This window comes from Pangasianodon hypophthalmus, chromosome 10, assembly GCF_027358585.1.
Source record: "Pangasianodon hypophthalmus isolate fPanHyp1 chromosome 10, fPanHyp1.pri, whole genome shotgun sequence".
Lineage (NCBI taxonomy): Eukaryota > Metazoa > Chordata > Actinopteri > Siluriformes > Pangasiidae > Pangasianodon > Pangasianodon hypophthalmus.
The window spans coordinates 28409013-28425947 of record NC_069719.1 but is presented as its reverse complement, the minus strand read 5'-3'; the positions used below and the strand labels follow the sequence as shown (position 1 = coordinate 28425947).

At 43.4% G+C, this 16935-nt stretch overlaps 2 protein-coding genes across 2 annotated transcripts; both read left to right on the top strand.

Moving 5' to 3' along the window:
* The first annotated feature begins 186 nt into the window (after nt 1-186).
* Nucleotides 187-10495, top strand: LOC128319117 (E3 ubiquitin-protein ligase TRIM39-like). The gene is made up of 8 exons (XM_053237352.1): nt 187-334; nt 730-822; nt 6153-6394; nt 6706-6801; nt 6898-7131; nt 7223-7385; nt 7596-7631; nt 8022-10495. Exons 2-8 carry the CDS (start codon nt 804-806, stop codon nt 8558-8560), a joined length of 1329 nt encoding a protein of 442 aa, XP_053093327.1. The 5' UTR covers nt 187-334; nt 730-803; the 3' UTR covers nt 8561-10495.
* A 225-nt stretch (nt 10496-10720) lies between these two features.
* LOC113533853 (E3 ubiquitin-protein ligase TRIM39) lies at nt 10721-16286 on the top strand. Its single transcript, XM_026926266.3, has 8 exons — nt 10721-10844; nt 11029-11121; nt 11898-12451; nt 12545-12640; nt 12738-12971; nt 13063-13225; nt 13430-13465; nt 13861-16286. Exons 2-8 carry the CDS (start codon nt 11103-11105, stop codon nt 14406-14408), a joined length of 1650 nt encoding a protein of 549 aa, XP_026782067.3. The 5' UTR covers nt 10721-10844; nt 11029-11102; the 3' UTR covers nt 14409-16286.
* The last annotated feature ends 649 nt before the right edge of the window (nt 16287-16935 follow it).

Genomic DNA, 16935 nt, shown 5'->3' with positions numbered 1-16935 from the left:
CAAAATCATTCTGTTAGTATTTTTCAACTCTTTCGTTTATTGAATTTTTTATACTTCATCAATCAGAATATTCACCTGGATAAAATAGCAAGTGTTTCATCAATAATAGTCACTAGTTTACGGATACAGATTTACTAAATTGTTGATACATGAGAGTTTTTATGTGTTAAAATGAGGAACCGCCTACTGGTGCATAAGTGAAAGTGATAACAGACCCGTCTGAGCAGTCTGAAAGCTCACATGAAGCAGGAAAACGTCTCTTTAAAACAAATTCTGAATTTAGTTACTGCATAGAGAATAAACTCCAGGAGTTCTGCTTAAGAGAAGAAGGAAGGTATGTACTTTGTTTAATAGTTTTTCATAGTTCAGAAATTGGGCCAGGATTTTGGTTTATTGGTTTATTAAACTGAACTGAGTGAACAGCATCAGATAAAGATGTATTTCTGTAACCAGGGAGACATCAGAATATTTTATTCAGTTAATGTGTAACAGTGGTGATAAAAGAAAAAATAGAGATTACCTTTCATGCGCAGTAAACAAACTTGAGAGCTAAGATATAAAGAAACATTTAAATTAAACATTTAAATGCGTTCTTATGTCTGTTACAAGTATGTTGCAGGGCAAGTTTCAAACATTCCTACTAACACCAGGAAGTAAGAAATTATAATCTAGTTACTGACTGAGAGCTGTGAGAATGCTCAGTGAAATCTGTGATGTTTTACCATACAGGGTTAAAAAGGAGAAGGGAAAAGGACACGGCTGAATCTTTATCATCACAACTAAGACCAGGCAGAAGGAAGAACATGAATAAATCTATTAACTGTAAGTTCCACAGTTTATACTTGAACAGATGTGTATTTAATAATGTGTATATTATCGAGGGAGCCGGCTGCGCACATTGCGAGCGTTTACCGCTGCGCACTCTCCGCTCCCGCTGGGCTCTCTTTGAGGAGGGAGCCCTCATTAGCGTGCCTTGCGGTGCCGGCCCCGCTTCTGCCGAGGCAGAGCGGCGGTTGCGCTCGTGGGGCTCGCAGATGGACCTGGCGGAGGGAATGGAGACGGGCCCGTCCCTTTCTCCTTCCTCACCCTCCAGGTCCACTGTCCCCTCCCTGGGCTCGGAAGCACGCTCTGCGTTTTTTTTCCCCCCGGGGAGCGGACTCGGCGCTCCACCTATCGTCCTCCGAGGAGGTTGATGTGGAGAGCGTCGACCCCGAGCCGCAGTCTCCTCAATACGGGGAGCTGCTCGAGGTGGTTACGCAGGCAGTCGCCAAGCTTAACATTGACTGGCCCGCTGAGTCACGGCCTGAGCCTCAGGGCTCTAGACTGGATGAGCATTTTCTACGCAGTAGGCCGCCACCTCCGCCCCGGAGCCTGCCCTTTTTTCCGGACCTCCACACTGAGGTGTCGAGGTCCTGGAATAGGCCATTTTCAGCCCGGTTGTTCAGCTCCACTTCTTCCCATTACGCTAATGTGGCGGGGCTGGACTACTCCGGTTACAGGGCGATGCCCAGGGTTGAACAGACCCTAGCCAGCTATCTGTCCCCTGCTGCTGCATCGTCCCTGAAGGCTCCGGCGTTGCCTACCAAGCCGCTGCGGACCACCTCAGCGCTGGTAGGCAAGGCGTACACGGCAGCAGGTCAGGCCGGTGCGTGTCTGCACACCATGGCGGTGTTACAGGCGTACCAGGCCGACCTGCTTAAAGAGCTGGATGAGCAGGGGGAGAGGACGTCTGAGCAGGTAGCTGAGCTCAGGCGGGCCGCTGATCTGTCCCTCCGCGCCACCAAGGAGACCGCCCGTGCTATCGGTCGGTCTATGGCAGTCCTGGTGGCGGCGGAGAGGCATCTCTGGCTGACCCTGTCCGATATGAAAGAGAAGGACAGGGTCGTGCTCATGGACGCCCCGCTTACTCCCTCGGGCCTGTTTGGCGACACGGTAGACTCCGTCGTCGAGAGATACCAGCAGGCCCGTGCTCAGGTGGCGGCGTTCCAGCGGTTCCTCCCCCGTCGCTCTCTAGCTCGTGGGGCTGCTGGGCGGGGGCAGCCCCCTCCGTGTACGGCCCCCTCCTACAGGGAGGCCCAAAAAAAGGGCCCGGCCCTTCGGGCACTAAGGCGGATCTGAGGACCGTCCTCATGTCCAGAAGGGCCGCGGCTAAGAAGCCCTGACGGTTTTGGCCCAGGGCTTCCGAGGGCGGGCCCCTCTGGGGCGACGTGGCGTACACCTCATCTCACGGTGCCCGGGTCCCCCCAGTGCCCTCAGGAGGTCGATCTGCCAACCTTGCCACCTATGGTGCTTCAGGGCGCAGCGGTCTCCGGCGAACGCCTCTCCCAGTTCTCGCCCGGCAACGTAGCGGGTCTGGGAGGCTCGCGGCCTCTTCTGAGGCCTTCGCAGCAGTTAGCTCATTTACCCCCTGTCGGTTCGCTGCCTCAGGGCACCCAGCTAACCGCTTCTATTACACCAGAGGTCAGTCTCGATAGACTGATTCCCTTAGTGAGCTTTCTGGCAGCGTGGAAACTTCTGCCGAATGTGTCTCATTGGGTCCTGCGTACTGTAGAAAGAGGCTACCGAATTCAGTTCGGCTCGCCTCCACCTCGTTTTTCTGGGGTTCTTCCCACTGTGGTGGGTCCCGAGCAGACTCTGGTATTGGAGCAGGAAGCACCATCGAGGTGGTCCCTCCTCACGACAGAGAGTCCGGGTTCTACAGCTGGTACTTCATTGTTCCCAAGAAGGGGGGAGGGCTGCGTCCCATTTTGGACTTGCGGCAATTGAACCTCTCAGTCGCTTGACTGAAGTTCAGGATGCTTACGATCACTCAGGTCGTGTCTCAGATCAGGTCCAAGGACTGGTTCGTCACGATCGACCTAAAAGATGCATATTTCCACATCTCCATCCTTCCCCCACACAGGAAGTTCCTGAGGTTCGCTTTCGGGGGCGAAGCTTACCAGTATCGGGTTCTTCCCTTCGGCCTAGCACTCTCACCCCGCACCTTCACGAAGTGCGTGGATGCTGCCCTGGCTCCTATGCGACTACAGGGCATCCGCATACTGAACTATATCGACGACTGGTTGATTTTAGCTCATTCAGAGCAGATGGCGGCTCGGCATCGAGATGTCGTTCTCGCCCATATGAAGGAACTGGGGTTAAGACTAAACACCGAGAAAAGTGTGCTTTCTCCAGCTCAGAGAACCGCTTATCTAGGCGTCGTGTGGGATTCGACCACGATGCAGGCACGTTTGTCTCCTGCTCGGATCGAATCGGTCCTCACAGCGGTCGCGAGAGTGAAAGTAGGCCGGTCACTCACTGTAAAGCAGTTTCAGAGACTGCTGGGCCTATTGGCAGCTGCGTCCAACGTGATACCGTTTGGCCTGCTGCACATGAGACCCCTACAGTGGTGGCTCAAGACCAGGGGGTTTTTCCGAAACAGAGGAAACCTGCTCCGCATGATCAAGGTCACACGGCGATGCCGCCGTGCCTTAGCTGTGTGAAGAGAACCTGGGTTCTTGTCTCAGGGCCCGGTCCTGGGAGCTCCTGGTCGCCGCGTAGTGCTAGCGACGGATGCGTCCCTCACCGGATGGGGAGCGGTCATGAGTGGCCGTCCTGCCCGTGGTCTGTGGAGCGGCCGCCATCTCACTTGGCACATCAACCGCCTGGAGATGCTGGCAGTGTTTCTGGCTCTGAAACACTTTCTCCCAGACCTAAGAGGCCGCCATGTGTTGGTGCGCACCGACAACACGACGGTGGTCTCTAACATCAACCGCCAGGGAGGTCTGCGTTCGCGCCCCCTTTACAGGCTGGCGCGCCAGATCCTTGTGTGGTCCCAAGGGAAGCTCCTCTCATTGAGAGCAGCCTACATCCCTGGTTATCTCAACGTGGGAGCGGACGCCCTGTCGAGGCAGGGGCCGGTGCCCGGGGAACGGAGACTCCACCCCGAGGTGGTGGAGCTCATATGGCGTATGTTCGGCAGAGCCCAGGTGGATCTGTTTGCGACACAGGAGACGTCGCACTGTCCCCTTTGGTTCTCTCTGACTCATCCAGCTCCTCTTGGACTGGATGCCACGGTACAGCCGTGGCCGAGGCTGCGTCTGTACGCCTTTCCTCCGGTCGCCCTGCTCCCGGGAGTTCTGGAGAGAGTACGCCAGGACGGAATTCGCCTACTGCTAGTAGCCCCGTTCTGGCCGGGCCGAGTATGGTTCTCGGACCTGATTTCCCTCCTAGACGGCTCCCCATGGGAGATTCCGATCAGGAGGGATCTCCTCTCACAGGCGGGGGGCCATCTTCACCCCCGCCCGGAGCTGTGGAAGCTGTGGGTGTGGCCTCTGAGGGGGCACAACTCCGCGCTTCCGGTCTCTCAACCGAGGTTGTGGAGACCATCCTCCAGTCCAGAGCTCCCTCTACGAGGAAACTGTACGCCCTGAAGTGGAAACTTTTCACTTCCTGGTGCGGAGACCGCCGGCTTGACCCTGTTCACTGCCCAGTTGGTACAGTGCTGGAGTTCTTGCAGGCCCGCCTCTCCGTGGGGCTGACCCACTCCACCCTGAAGGTGTACGTGGCGGCTATTGCGGCCTGCCACGCCCCTCTCGATGGCCAGTCAGTGGGCAGACACCCCTGGGTGACACGTTTCCTCCACAGTGCGCTGAGGATCAGACCTCCAGCTCGATCTCGGGTCCCCTCGTGGGACCTGGCCGTGGTTTTAGAGGCTCTCTGCAAACACCCCTTCGAGCCTATAGAGGAGATTTCAGACCGTCTTCTGGTGTTAAAAACTGCCTTTCTCTTGGCAATTTCCTCTCTTAGGAGAGTGGGGGATCTTCAGGCCCTCTCTGTGGCCCCTTCCTATTTAGACTTTGCGCCTGGGTTGTCCAAAGCGTTCTTGTACCCCCGAGCGGAGTCCCCTCCTCAGCACCACGGCCGGTCGTGCTGCAGGCTTTCTGTCCTCCTCCCTTCAGGGAGCCCGACCATCGGAAGCTCAATTGTACGTGTCCAGTGCGAGCACTGGACGCGTACATCCACAGAACTGCCCTGTGGAGAAAGGCGGACCAGTTGCTTGTGTGCTTTGGTCCTCCTAAGAGGGGTTTTCCTGCTTCTAAGCAGACCCTCAGCTGGTGGATTTTAGAATCCATTTCTCTGGCTTTCGAGTCCTCTGGTCTCCCCAGTCCCCTGGGGGTCAAGGCTCACTCTACCCGAGCGGTGGCGGCCTCTAAGGCCTTTCTGGCAGGTGTGTCCTTACAGGACATCTGCAACGCGGCGGGATGGTCCACGCCCCTGACCTTTGCCAGGTTTTATGACCTAGATACGTGAGCCACTCCCAGCTCCTCTGTCCTTGTGCCTTAGGCTTGCCTCCTCCTGGAGGCAGGGACTTGTAAGTCTGGCGGCGTGGGTATACTCGTTCCCATAGTGTTTCGTGACGCAGCTCGAGTTCCTGAAGGGGAACGTCTCCAGCTTACGTATGTAACCATGGTTCCCCGAGGGAACGAGACGCTGCGTCTCGGTGCCACACTTCCGGCATCCCTGCGGCGCTTGCTTCATTTTCCAGTAAGCTAACGCGGGGCTCGCCGCTCGGGCTTTTATGCTTCCGGGTCGCTACGACACCCCGCCCGTGACGTCTCGCCCATCCATTGGACGGATTAGACACGTGATTCAGAGCGCGGTCACGCGGGGGCGTTCCCATAGCGTTTCGAGACGCAGCGTCTCGTTCCCTCGGGGAACCATGGGTACATACGTAACCTGGAGACGTTCCACAGTTTATACTTGAACAGATGTGTATTTAATAATGTGTATATCAGTTTCTAAATCATGTGAATCCCGGCTAAACCTTAAAGACTTAAATCCATTTGAAGCTACTTAAAGCAGATTTCTGATTATTAAATGAAACGGTTTTCAGAAACATGTTGAAGAAGAAACCTAGAGGTACTAGAGGTGTTTTATTTTTTTTTTGGCCAAACCTAACCTCTCTTGCAGTTATTCTTGTTTGTACATGCCCGTGATATTTCCCAATAACTAAAACCAAAGTAATAAATGCCTGCTCCCGTGACTTTTTGTCGAACCCCACAGGATCCCAGTCCTGATGCACACTTCTAACACACACTTCTATCTAGAAACTTTTGTGAAACAAATGTGATCAAGATCAAAACTTTTTGTATTCTTTGTCTATCCACCAGTTGCAGGTGAATCCAGCAGCCTGTCTGAAGAGCAGTTACAGTGTTCTATCTGTCTGGAAGTGTTCACTGATCCTGTCACTACTGTATGTGGACACAGCTTCTGCAAGAGCTGCCTCACACAAAGCTGGGCAAAGAGTCTACATTATTATTGTCCATTCTGCAAAGAGAATTTCACCAAGAGACCTGAACTGAAGATTAATATAACACTGAGAGAGGTTGCAGATCACTTCAAGAAGAAAATGGTCTCAGATAAGTCTTAGATTCTTTGTGACATCTGCACTGGTGAGAAATAAAAAGCCATAAAATCCTGTCTGGATTGTGGTGTGACTTACTGTACATCCCATCTAGAGCCTCATAATTATGTTCCAAAATATGTGTATGTGTCGGTTCTGCACTGAGGGAGAACATAAGTATCACAATGTTATTCCATTAGAGAAGGAGAATGGACAGAGGAAGATGAGAGACACCAATATCAGTATTAAATATCCTTATGAAGAATGCAAATGAATTCAAATTTAGAAAATACATGGTTGTGTGTTTTTGCTGTCCACAGAGTCAGCTGGGAAAAACTCAGACGGAGGTGCAGCAGATGATCCAGGAGCGACTGAAGAAGATCCAGGAGATTAATCACTCAGTAGAGCTCAGCAAAGTGAGTCAAACATGATGTAGTTTATATCTGCTGCCTTCATTACATTTTATTGCATGTTCTAGATTTTGTAAAAGTGAGATGCTCTTCCTTCTTTAGAGAAACACAGAGAAAGAGAAATCGGACAGTGTTGAAGTCTTCACCACTCTGATTCGCTCCATTGAGAGGAGTCAGGCTGAGCTGCTGAAGGTGATGGAGGAGAAGCAGAAAGCAGCAGAGAAGCAGGCTGAAGGACTCGTTAAAGAGCTGAAACAGGAAATCAATGAGCTAAAGAGGAGAGACACTGAGCTGGAGCAGCTCTCACACACTGACGATCATCTCCACCTCCTACAGGTCAGTGTTCCTCTCTCAGTCACTCAACCACAATGCAGAAGATCACAGAACATCAGCTGAGGGATTTCTCCTCTCTCCTGTTCTACTGTAGATTTATCTGTCACTGTGCAGCTCTCCACACACCAAGAACTGGACTGAGATCAGGATTAACACTGAACCGAACATGGACGCTGTGAAGACAACTCTGTCTCAGCTTCAGAAAACTCTGAATGAGAAACTCAGTAGAACGCTGAATGAGAAGCTGAAGGAAATGGGTGAGAAACTGAGAAATCTGAAACAAGGGACTTATTTTGTTAGAGACAGTAAGAAAGGTTATTGATTAGTTTCTTGGTTTATTGATAGATGAATGAAAGTAAATTTGTGTTAATGATTTTTGTAGCATTTTTTGTAGGGTTTTTTTTGTAGCTTTCTAATTCCATGTTTGCATTAAAACCATATTTAATGTCCTGTTGTGTTGTAATTAGTCTCCACAGAACTGAAGAGGATTCAGCAGTATGCAGGTACACTGTAGTTTCTGTTTCTTATATTATACATTTACTGTATTAGTAAGAGCCATTTTTAATTTAACAAATATTTTAAAGTTCTTTATTTAATTAGCATCTTCAGTACATCTTCCTATTACCTCCATGCACTAATGCACTAAACGTAATACTCTATATAATTTTACATTTTAGGAAGTTAGGAAATTTCTTTCGCTGATAAATCTATCACGTACTTGTGAAATGTAAAAGCCTTTACCCAAGCACCCATTTCCATTATTTATACCTAATATATATATATTTTAATATTCCACAAACCTGCTTACAAAAATTATAATTATTGTGCTATACTAGAATATTAATTATTATTGTTTAGCTGCATACTCATCACATGCTGTGTGTTTCTCTCAGTGGATGTGACTCTGGATCCTGATACAGCTTCTCCCTATCTCATCCTGTCTGATGATGGAAAACAAGTGACACATGGAAACACATGGCAGAATCTCCCAGACACCCCGAAAAGATTCACTAATTATGCAATGGTCGTGGCAAAGCAGGGTTTCTCCTCAGGGAGGTTTTACTATGAGGTGCAGGTCAGCGGGAAGACTGATTGGGATTTAGGAGTGGTCAGAGAATCTGTTAACAGGAAGGGGAAGATTGAGAAATGTGACCCTCAGCATGGATTCTGGACTGTGGTTCTGAGGAATGGGAATCAGTATACTGCTTGTGATGATCCCCGTATCTCCCTCTACCTGAGAACGAAACCCCAGAAGGTGGGAGTGTTTGTGGATTATGAGGAGGGTCTGGTCTCCTTTTATGATGTTGAAGCCAGGTCTCATATCTACTCTTTCACTGGTCAGTCTTTCACTGAGAAACTCTATCCGTACTTCAGTCCTTGTGCAAATGATGGAGGTGAAAACTCAGCACCACTGATCATCTCTCATGTGTAAATTTTCACTTCACAAAATCAGTAGTGTATGAAAGGTCCAGAGTGAAAGATATTGTTTTAAAAATCCTTTTTCTCATGTTTGTCTTGGAAAACACATATCACTACATGAGTAATGATCATAAATGTTAATATCCCTTTAGGGTTATGTGGAGAATATTGTGCATGTCTATTAAAAAGGGAAAAAAGTGTATAATAAACCAAGAGTTTAGAGTTAATAAACCTTTTCGGTAGAGAAATAATTTCATTTGTAACAATTATTTTCTCTTTTCTCACTATGAAGAAGTAAATTTGAACTTGAAGTATGTATCCCAACATTATCCTCCAGGGAGAATATACTGTGTGTGTGTTTGCATTTATATTTCTATATAGTTGTGAGGAAGCATTGTGCGCATGTTCTTTGCCTCATTTGCATGAAAGGAGACACAATCATAGCCTTCTGAATCTGCCAGACCAGTTGATTATTCTTCTCAGTTAATTGCTAAGTGTCTTAAATGATTTTATTATTCATACTTGAAAAGAAACATGTAGAAATTTAACAGAGTTTGAGTACACCATTTCTAACACCAGCTAGTTAGACCGAGTTAGCACAAGCTAGCTAGATAGCTAAGAACAGCCACACAATACTGACACTCCTCCTGCTTGAATTCTGGTATGCGTGTTTTTTTTCTTTTAAATAAATGGAGTTGATGTAATTTAGTTGGTAATTAGATTAGCTAGCTAATTCTTGTCTTTTCTGTTCAAGGGTAACAAGACCAAACCTAGATTACTTAAAACCAGCCAGATACTAGCGAGCTAATTTAGCTAGAGCTACCATTCTTGTTTAGCTAACAGGAAAATTTTATTAGTGGATTCTGATAACCAAACCTTATATTATATTATCTTATCTATTATCTTATATGAAATTACATTTTTTTTTAAAGAATTGGCTAGTCAACATATTTGACCTGTTGTCTTTTCAGCCAGTTGTTTTATATGTCAATGTTCTGTTATCTCTTTCCTCCGTTTTTGGTTTTTCGATATAACGCAGCATTTGTCTTGTTTAACTGTGTAATTGTGGTGTGTGTAACACTTTAGAGTGTGCTTTACACTGTATAAATTTAAGGTATTTTCTGATTTACTGTTGATTCTTGTCATCACTTAAATATGAATAAAAATCTTTTACACAGTTCGTAAAGTCTCTGCTGCTGTTTATTGGATAATTTAACTACAGTCCCTGGATTTTGCTAGAGGGAACTTCTCAGAGTTTTTATGGAGATTTCAAGAGAAATATAGATGAACAACACGGGAAATAGACAAACAACAAGAGAAACAGAGAAACAACAAAGGACAACAACGGCATTGTAGGAGTAATAATATTATCTCAATAAATTGCCAGAACTGTCTCAAATGATTTACTTGTAAAGTGTGACCAAATGCACAAACAGATTAATTTGATCAGCGGTTCTCAAACACACTTCTGAAGTGTGAATTTCCCTCTGGAATTAATAAACTATCTATCTGTCTAGCCAGGGACCATTTTAACTGTAAAATAAATTTTCCAACCGTAATCTAACCACTCCAATATTAGGCTCATTATTTTAATGTGTACAGTGTTATTGAGATTTGGATTAAAATCAAACAGATGAATAACTATTAGAACTTAATCATAAATATATCTTTGATAATTGTGGGTTGTGACGGCCAGAACAGTAAACTCCTGTAGACTAATGAAGATTGTACACACACATTTTCCTGAGTTTGACTCTCTACAAATGTTTTACAAAACTCCACACACACCCCAAAAGTTACATACTGCAGTTTTAATGATGAACTGAAAAGCGCCGTAAAGAGGAGAAGCAAAAGCAATTGAGTAAAGTGACTGAAACCCACATACGAAGTCAATCACCTGAAGAACCTGCCAGTAATAAAGTAATCAGCGCATTTATAAGCGTCATCACCTTTTTCTAAAGGCAAAATCATTCTGTTAGTATTTTTCAACTCTTTCATTTATTGAATTTTTTTTTAATACTTCATCAATCAGAATATTCACCTGGATAAAATAGCAAGTGTTTCATCAATAATAGTCACTAGTTCATGCAGATTTACTAAACTGTTCATACTTGAGGGTTTTTATGTGTTTAAAATGAGGAACCGCCTACTGGTGCATAAGTGAAAGTGAAAGCAGACCCGTCTGAGCAGTCTGAAAGCTCACATGAAGCAGGAAAACTTCTCTTTAAAACAAATGCTGAATTTAATTACTGCATAGAGAATAAACACCAGGAGTTCTGCTTACGAGAAGAGGAAAGGTATGTAGTTTGTGATAGCTAAGATAAATAAAACATTTAAATGCTTTCTTATGTCTGTTACAAGTATGCTACAGGGCAAGATTCAAACATTCCTACTAACACCAGGAAGTATGAAATTATAATCTAGTTACTGACTGAGAGCTGTGAGAATGCTCAGGGAAATCTGTGATTTTTTACCATACAGGGTTAAAAAGGAGAAGGGAAAAGGACACGGCTGAATCTTTATCATCACAACTAAGACCAGGCAGAAGGAAGAACATGGATAAATCTATTACCTGTAAGTTCCACAGTTTATACTTGAACAGATGTGTATTTAATAATGTGTATATCAGTTTCTAAATCACGTGAATCCCGGCTAAACCTTAAAGACTTAAATCCATTTGAAGCTACTTAAAGCAGATTTCTGATTATTAAATGAAACGGTTTTCAGAAACATGTTGAAGAAGAAACCTAGAGGTACTAGAGGTGTTTTATTTTTTTTTTGGCCAAACCTAACCTCTCTTGCAGTTATTCTTGTTTGTACATGCCCGTGATATTTCCCAATGAACTTTGTAGGTTCTGTTCTGTCTCACAATATGAATAAATAGTACTTTAAACTATAGCGACTCTGACCAGGATAAAGACACTAGATACTGAAGATGAATGTGTGAACACAGTAAATGAGTCACGCAGCGCTGTGCAAGAAACCCACCATGTCCAGTGCGCTCCTGTGCTAAAGATGTGGTCATTCTTACAAGGTTCATATCTGACCGCATGCTTCCACCTGCATAAAAGTAATAACTGACTGCTCCCATAACTTTTTATCGAACCCCACAGGATCCCAGTCCTGATGCACACTTCTAACACACACCTCTATCTAGAAACTTTTGTCAAACAAATGTGATCAAGATCAAATTTTCCTTAACCCACTTTTCAGCTCCACACTTTGTGTGAACGATGTGTAACTAGGAGGCAAAAGGTTACTGAGTATTTGTTTTACATTATAGTCTAAATGAATACTTTCTTCTTGTTGGTGTATTTTTTAACATTTTTTATTCTTTGTCTATCCACCAGTTGCAGGTGAATCCAGCAGCCTGTCTGAAGAGCAGTTACAGTGTTCTATCTGTCTGGAAGTGTTCACTGATCCCGTCACCACTCCATGTGGACACAGCTTCTGCAAGAGCTGCCTCACACAAAGCTGGGATAAGAGTCAACATTATTATTGTCCATTTTGCAAAGAGAAATTCACCAAGAGACCTGAACTGAAGATTAATATAACACTGAGAGAGGTTGCAGATCACTTCAAGAAGAAAACTGTCTCAGATAAGTCTCAGATTCTTTGTGACATCTGCACTGGTGAGAAACAAAAAGCCATAAAATCCTGTCTGGATTGTGGTGTGACTTACTGTACGTCCCATCTAGAGCCTCATAATTATGTTCCAAAATATAAGAAACACAATCTAATAAATGCAGTGGAGAACCTGGAGAAATACATATGCCAGAAGCATGAGAGACCTCTGGAGCTGTTCTGTAGAGATGATCAGACGTGTGTGTGTCGGTTCTGCACTGAGGGAGAACATAAGACTCACAACGTTATTCCATTAGAGGAGGAGAGTGGAGAGAGGAAGGTGAGACACCAACATCAGTATTAAATATCCTTATGAAGAATGCAAATGAATTCAAATTTAGAAAATAGATGGTTGTGTTTTTGCGGTCCACAGAGTCAGCTGGGAAAAACTCAGACGGAGGTGCAGGAGATGATCCAGGAGCGACTGAAGAAGATCCAGGAGATTAATCACTCAGTAGAGCTCAGCAAAGTGAGTCAAACATGATGTAGTTTATATCTGCTGCCTTCATTACATTTTATTGCATGTTGTAGATTTTGGTAAAAGTGAGATGTTCTTCCTTCTTTAGAGAAACACAGAGAAAGAGAAATCGGACAGTGTTGAAGTCTTCACCACTCTGATTCGCTCCATTGAGAGGAGTCAGGCTGAGCTGCTGAAGGTGATGGAGGAGAAGCAGAAAGCAGCAGAGAAGCAGGCTGAAGGACTCGTTAAAGAGCTGGAACAGGAAATCCATGAGCTAAAGAGGAGAGACACTGAGCTGGAGCAGCTCTCACACACTGACGATCATCTCCACCTCCTACAGGTCAGTGTTCCTCTCTCAGTTACTCAACCACAATGCAGAAGATCACAGAACATCAGCTGAGGGATTTCTCCTCTCTCCTGTTCTACTGTAGATTTATCCGTCACTGTGCAGCGCTCCACACACCAAGAACTGGACTGAGATCAGGATTAACACTGAACTGAACATGGACGCTGTGAAGACAACTCTGTCTCAGCTTCAGGAGACTCTGAATGAGAAACTCAGTAGAACGCTGAATGAGAAGCTGAAGGAAATGGGTGAGAAACTGAGAAATCTGAAACAAGGGACTTATTTTGTTAGAGACAGTAAGAAAGGTTATTGATTAGTTTCTTAGTTTATTGATAGATGAATGAAAGTAAATTTGTGTTAATGATTTGTGTAGCTTTTTTGTATCTTTCTAATTCCAAGTTTGCATTAAAACCATATTTAATTTAATAAATGTCCTGTTGTGTTGTAATTAGTCTCCACAGAACTGAAGAGGATTCAGCAGTATGCAGGTACACTGTAGTTTCTGTTTCTTATATTATACATTTACTGTATTAGTAAGAGCCATTTTTAATTTAACAAATATTTTAAAGTTCTTCCCTTTATTTAATTAGCATCTTCAGTACATCTTCCTATTACCTCCATGCACTAATGCACTAAACGTAATACTCTATATAATTTTACATTTTAGGAAGTTAGGAAATTTCTTTCGCTGATTAATCTATCACGTACTTGTGAAATGTAAAAGCCTTTACCCAAGCACCCATTTCCATTATTTATGCCCAAGATATATATATTTTAATATTCCACAAACCTGCTTACAAAAATTATAATTATTGTGCAATACTAGATGATTAATTATTATTGTTTAGCTGCATACTCATCACTTGCTGTGTGTTTCTCTCAGTGGATGTGACTCTGGATCCTGATACAGCTTCTCCCTCTCTCATCCTGTCTGATGATGGAAAACAAGTGACACATGGAAACACATGGCAGAATCTCCCAGAAACCCCGAAAAGATTCACTTATTATGCAATAATCCTGGGAAAGCAGGGTTTCTCCTCAGGGAGGTTTTACTATGAGGTGCAGGTCAGCGGGAAGACGGAGTGGGATTTAGGAGTGGTCAGAGAATCTGTTAACAGGAAGGGGAAGATTGAACTTAAACCTCACGATGGATTCTGGACTGTAATTCTGAGAAAGGGGAATGAGTATAAGGCTTGTGATGATACCTGTATCTCCCTCTCCCTGAGAGAGAAACCCCAGAAGGTGGGAGTGTTTGTGGATTATGAGGAGGGTCTGGTCTCCTTTTATGATGTTGAAGCCAGGTCTCATATCTACTCTTTCACTGGTCAGTCTTTCACTGAGAAACTCTATCCGTATTTCAGTCCTTCTAATAATGATGGAGGTAAAAACTCAGCACCACTGATCATCTCTCATGTATCAAAGACCGTATAAATTCTCACCTCAATCAATTGTATGAAAGGACCAGAATGAAAGACTATGGGCCACATTTATCAGTTTTTAAGTCGTGTAAATGTTTTTGTGGCCAAACCAAACAAACATTTTTACCAGATTTACAAAAGTATCAGTAGCACTGATTTTGTTGCTACTCTCTAGCGTATGTTGATGAAAGCCAATCAGTCAAAAAGTACAAAGCATGTGCATGCCACAGCTCATTTGCATTTAGTAACACCCACAAAACTCCATAAAAGGTCAATCTCAGAGAGCTGAAAGCACAAAATGATGACTAAACTGCAAAAGAAAAAACAATTCTCAGTGGCAGAAGTGGAAGTTATTTAGATTTATACCAATGTCTATGCCAATAAAAATGAATTATTTATCAGGATAACTGCACCTAAAAAGTCTAAAATCTCAAGCCTCAACACAGAAAAGGTTAATTAGATGTGAAGTAAGTCAGATGAAAAGAAATTGGTTTAACATGAAATTGGAAGGAGAGAGGGATTTAAAAAAAATGTCTACACAGAACCCAGGCGATCATGGACACCAAGCACATCACACAGAGAAACTGCTATGTTTAATTCAGCAACTGTTGGCCAGAAATGTCTCACACTGATGAGCTCTTCAGCTTCTCACACACTTCGGCTTCTCACACAGCAATGTGACCTCCCTGATGTCATGTTGGAAAAGTAGAGTGTCGTAAAGAAACCTGATGTATTCAGGATACATTAGAGAGTAAACGGCTCGGTGCAGATTGAGACATACCAGATCAGTCACTTATCAGTCACTTACTGCTGGTCACTAAAGTGTTACACAGCATTTAAAGAAGAACCAACAGAACCAACTTATAGGCCAGTTAGTTCATTAAACTGGTGTGTGTAACTGCCATAAATAAGCTATTTAAACTTGGCAGCATAATCCACATGTAAAATCGCAATAACTCATCATTAATTATATGATTTGGTATAAATCATTTGGGTTTCCCATTAGTGCGTTTAACTGGATATAAATGAGTTTTCATCAAAACATTTACACATTTCTTGTGTAAGTGCTCCTACACACAGTTTCATACAAGAACAAAACCTCATGTATATATGTATATAATCTTATGTATATAAGTGCTTCCCACATAGGTATTAACTGCTGCATGTAAATAAAAATGTAATAAAATGAAATAATTAATTTGAATGTAATAAATTCAACGTATTTTCTGATTTATAGTTGATGAATATTAGATTTTGTCATCTTCGTTTTCAGGTAATTATGAATCGGTTTGTAAAGGCTACACTGCTGTTTATTGGATAATTATAAGACAAAAACCTGTCCTATCACTGTATTTTCTGTGTCAGAAAACTTAAATTTACAACTTTACCTCTGACTCTTACAAAATAATGACACTGGAGGCTCCTTCCATAAATGATACATAAATATTTATACTTCACCATATCGAAATACTGATTTTTTTTTTTGGTTAAATATTGCCCATGAAAAGCATGGTTTATTATAAACATGGCTGTAGTAGTAACCACCTCACATGTGAGGAAGCTCACATCGACTAGTAAAACTTCTTTTTTTTTTTTTTCGTAATAAGTGTTACTACTAATACCAGGAAGAGAAAAAATATACTTTAATATTCACCCACTTGAACTTTTTTACCTTTGTGTATCTGCAGCTCCTTCAGAGTTACCCTTGGCATGTTAGATGTTTCTGACTAATCCGCTCTTTATCTGGTCACTGAGTTTTGGTGGACGGCTTCGATCCTCTGGGAAGCATTGTGTCATATTCTTTCCATTTTTTAATAATGAATTTAATGGTGCTTTGTGGAATGTTCAAAGTTTGGGAGGTTTTTTTATAACCAATCCCTGATTGGTACTTTTCCAGAACTTGCTTTAATCGCTCCTTCGTCTTCATGAAGCTGTTTGTTTAGCTCTGATCTATATAAAAAAAACTCTCAGTTCTTCCAGGAACAGGTATATTTCTTGGAACAGACAGTTTCTTCATGACTGGCAGGATTGAAGTTTATATTCCTGCAGCTTAGTCATCAGAATATAGATGATAAATGAAATCTTTTTGACCATAAACATCCCATCGGAAGCCCTTGTCCTTCATGAACTTCAGGAGTTTTACACTGAAAAAGTAGCTTGGCTGCAGATTAAAAAAACTGAATAACATTTCACCTCATCAATACAGTAATCTGTGGAATGGCCAGAATGAAAAAACGTTTTCCTCATGATTTTCATGGAGAAACATACCAAAACGTGTATGACTGTCATAAATAAAAATATATATATATATGTTATGCGTGTCTATTAAACAGGAAAAATATGTATAAGCAACCACAATGGAATAAACCCCGCTTTCACCTTTTGGTTAAGAAAGCATTTATAAATAATCATTAGTTTCTTTTTTATCACTCAAAAAGAACAAATTAATTTATTGAAGTATGTATCCCAATGTTATTCTACAACATGAATATATATATTTTCAAATTATTTCCCATTATATTAATGTGCTCTGTACATTG

Bases quoted from the DNA above. Each gene is read 5' to 3' on its own strand.
- LOC113533853 (XM_026926266.3), top strand. The intron at 12,452-12,544 runs GTGAGACACCAA...TGCGGTCCACAG, and splicing joins AGGAGAGTGGAGAGAGGAAG to AGTCAGCTGGGAAAAACTCA. The intron at 13,466-13,860 runs GTACACTGTAGT...TGTTTCTCTCAG, and splicing joins GAGGATTCAGCAGTATGCAG to TGGATGTGACTCTGGATCCT.
- LOC128319117 (XM_053237352.1), top strand. The intron at 6,802-6,897 runs GTGAGTCAAACA...TTCCTTCTTTAG, and splicing joins ACTCAGTAGAGCTCAGCAAA to AGAAACACAGAGAAAGAGAA. The intron at 7,132-7,222 runs GTCAGTGTTCCT...GTTCTACTGTAG, and splicing joins ATCATCTCCACCTCCTACAG to ATTTATCTGTCACTGTGCAG.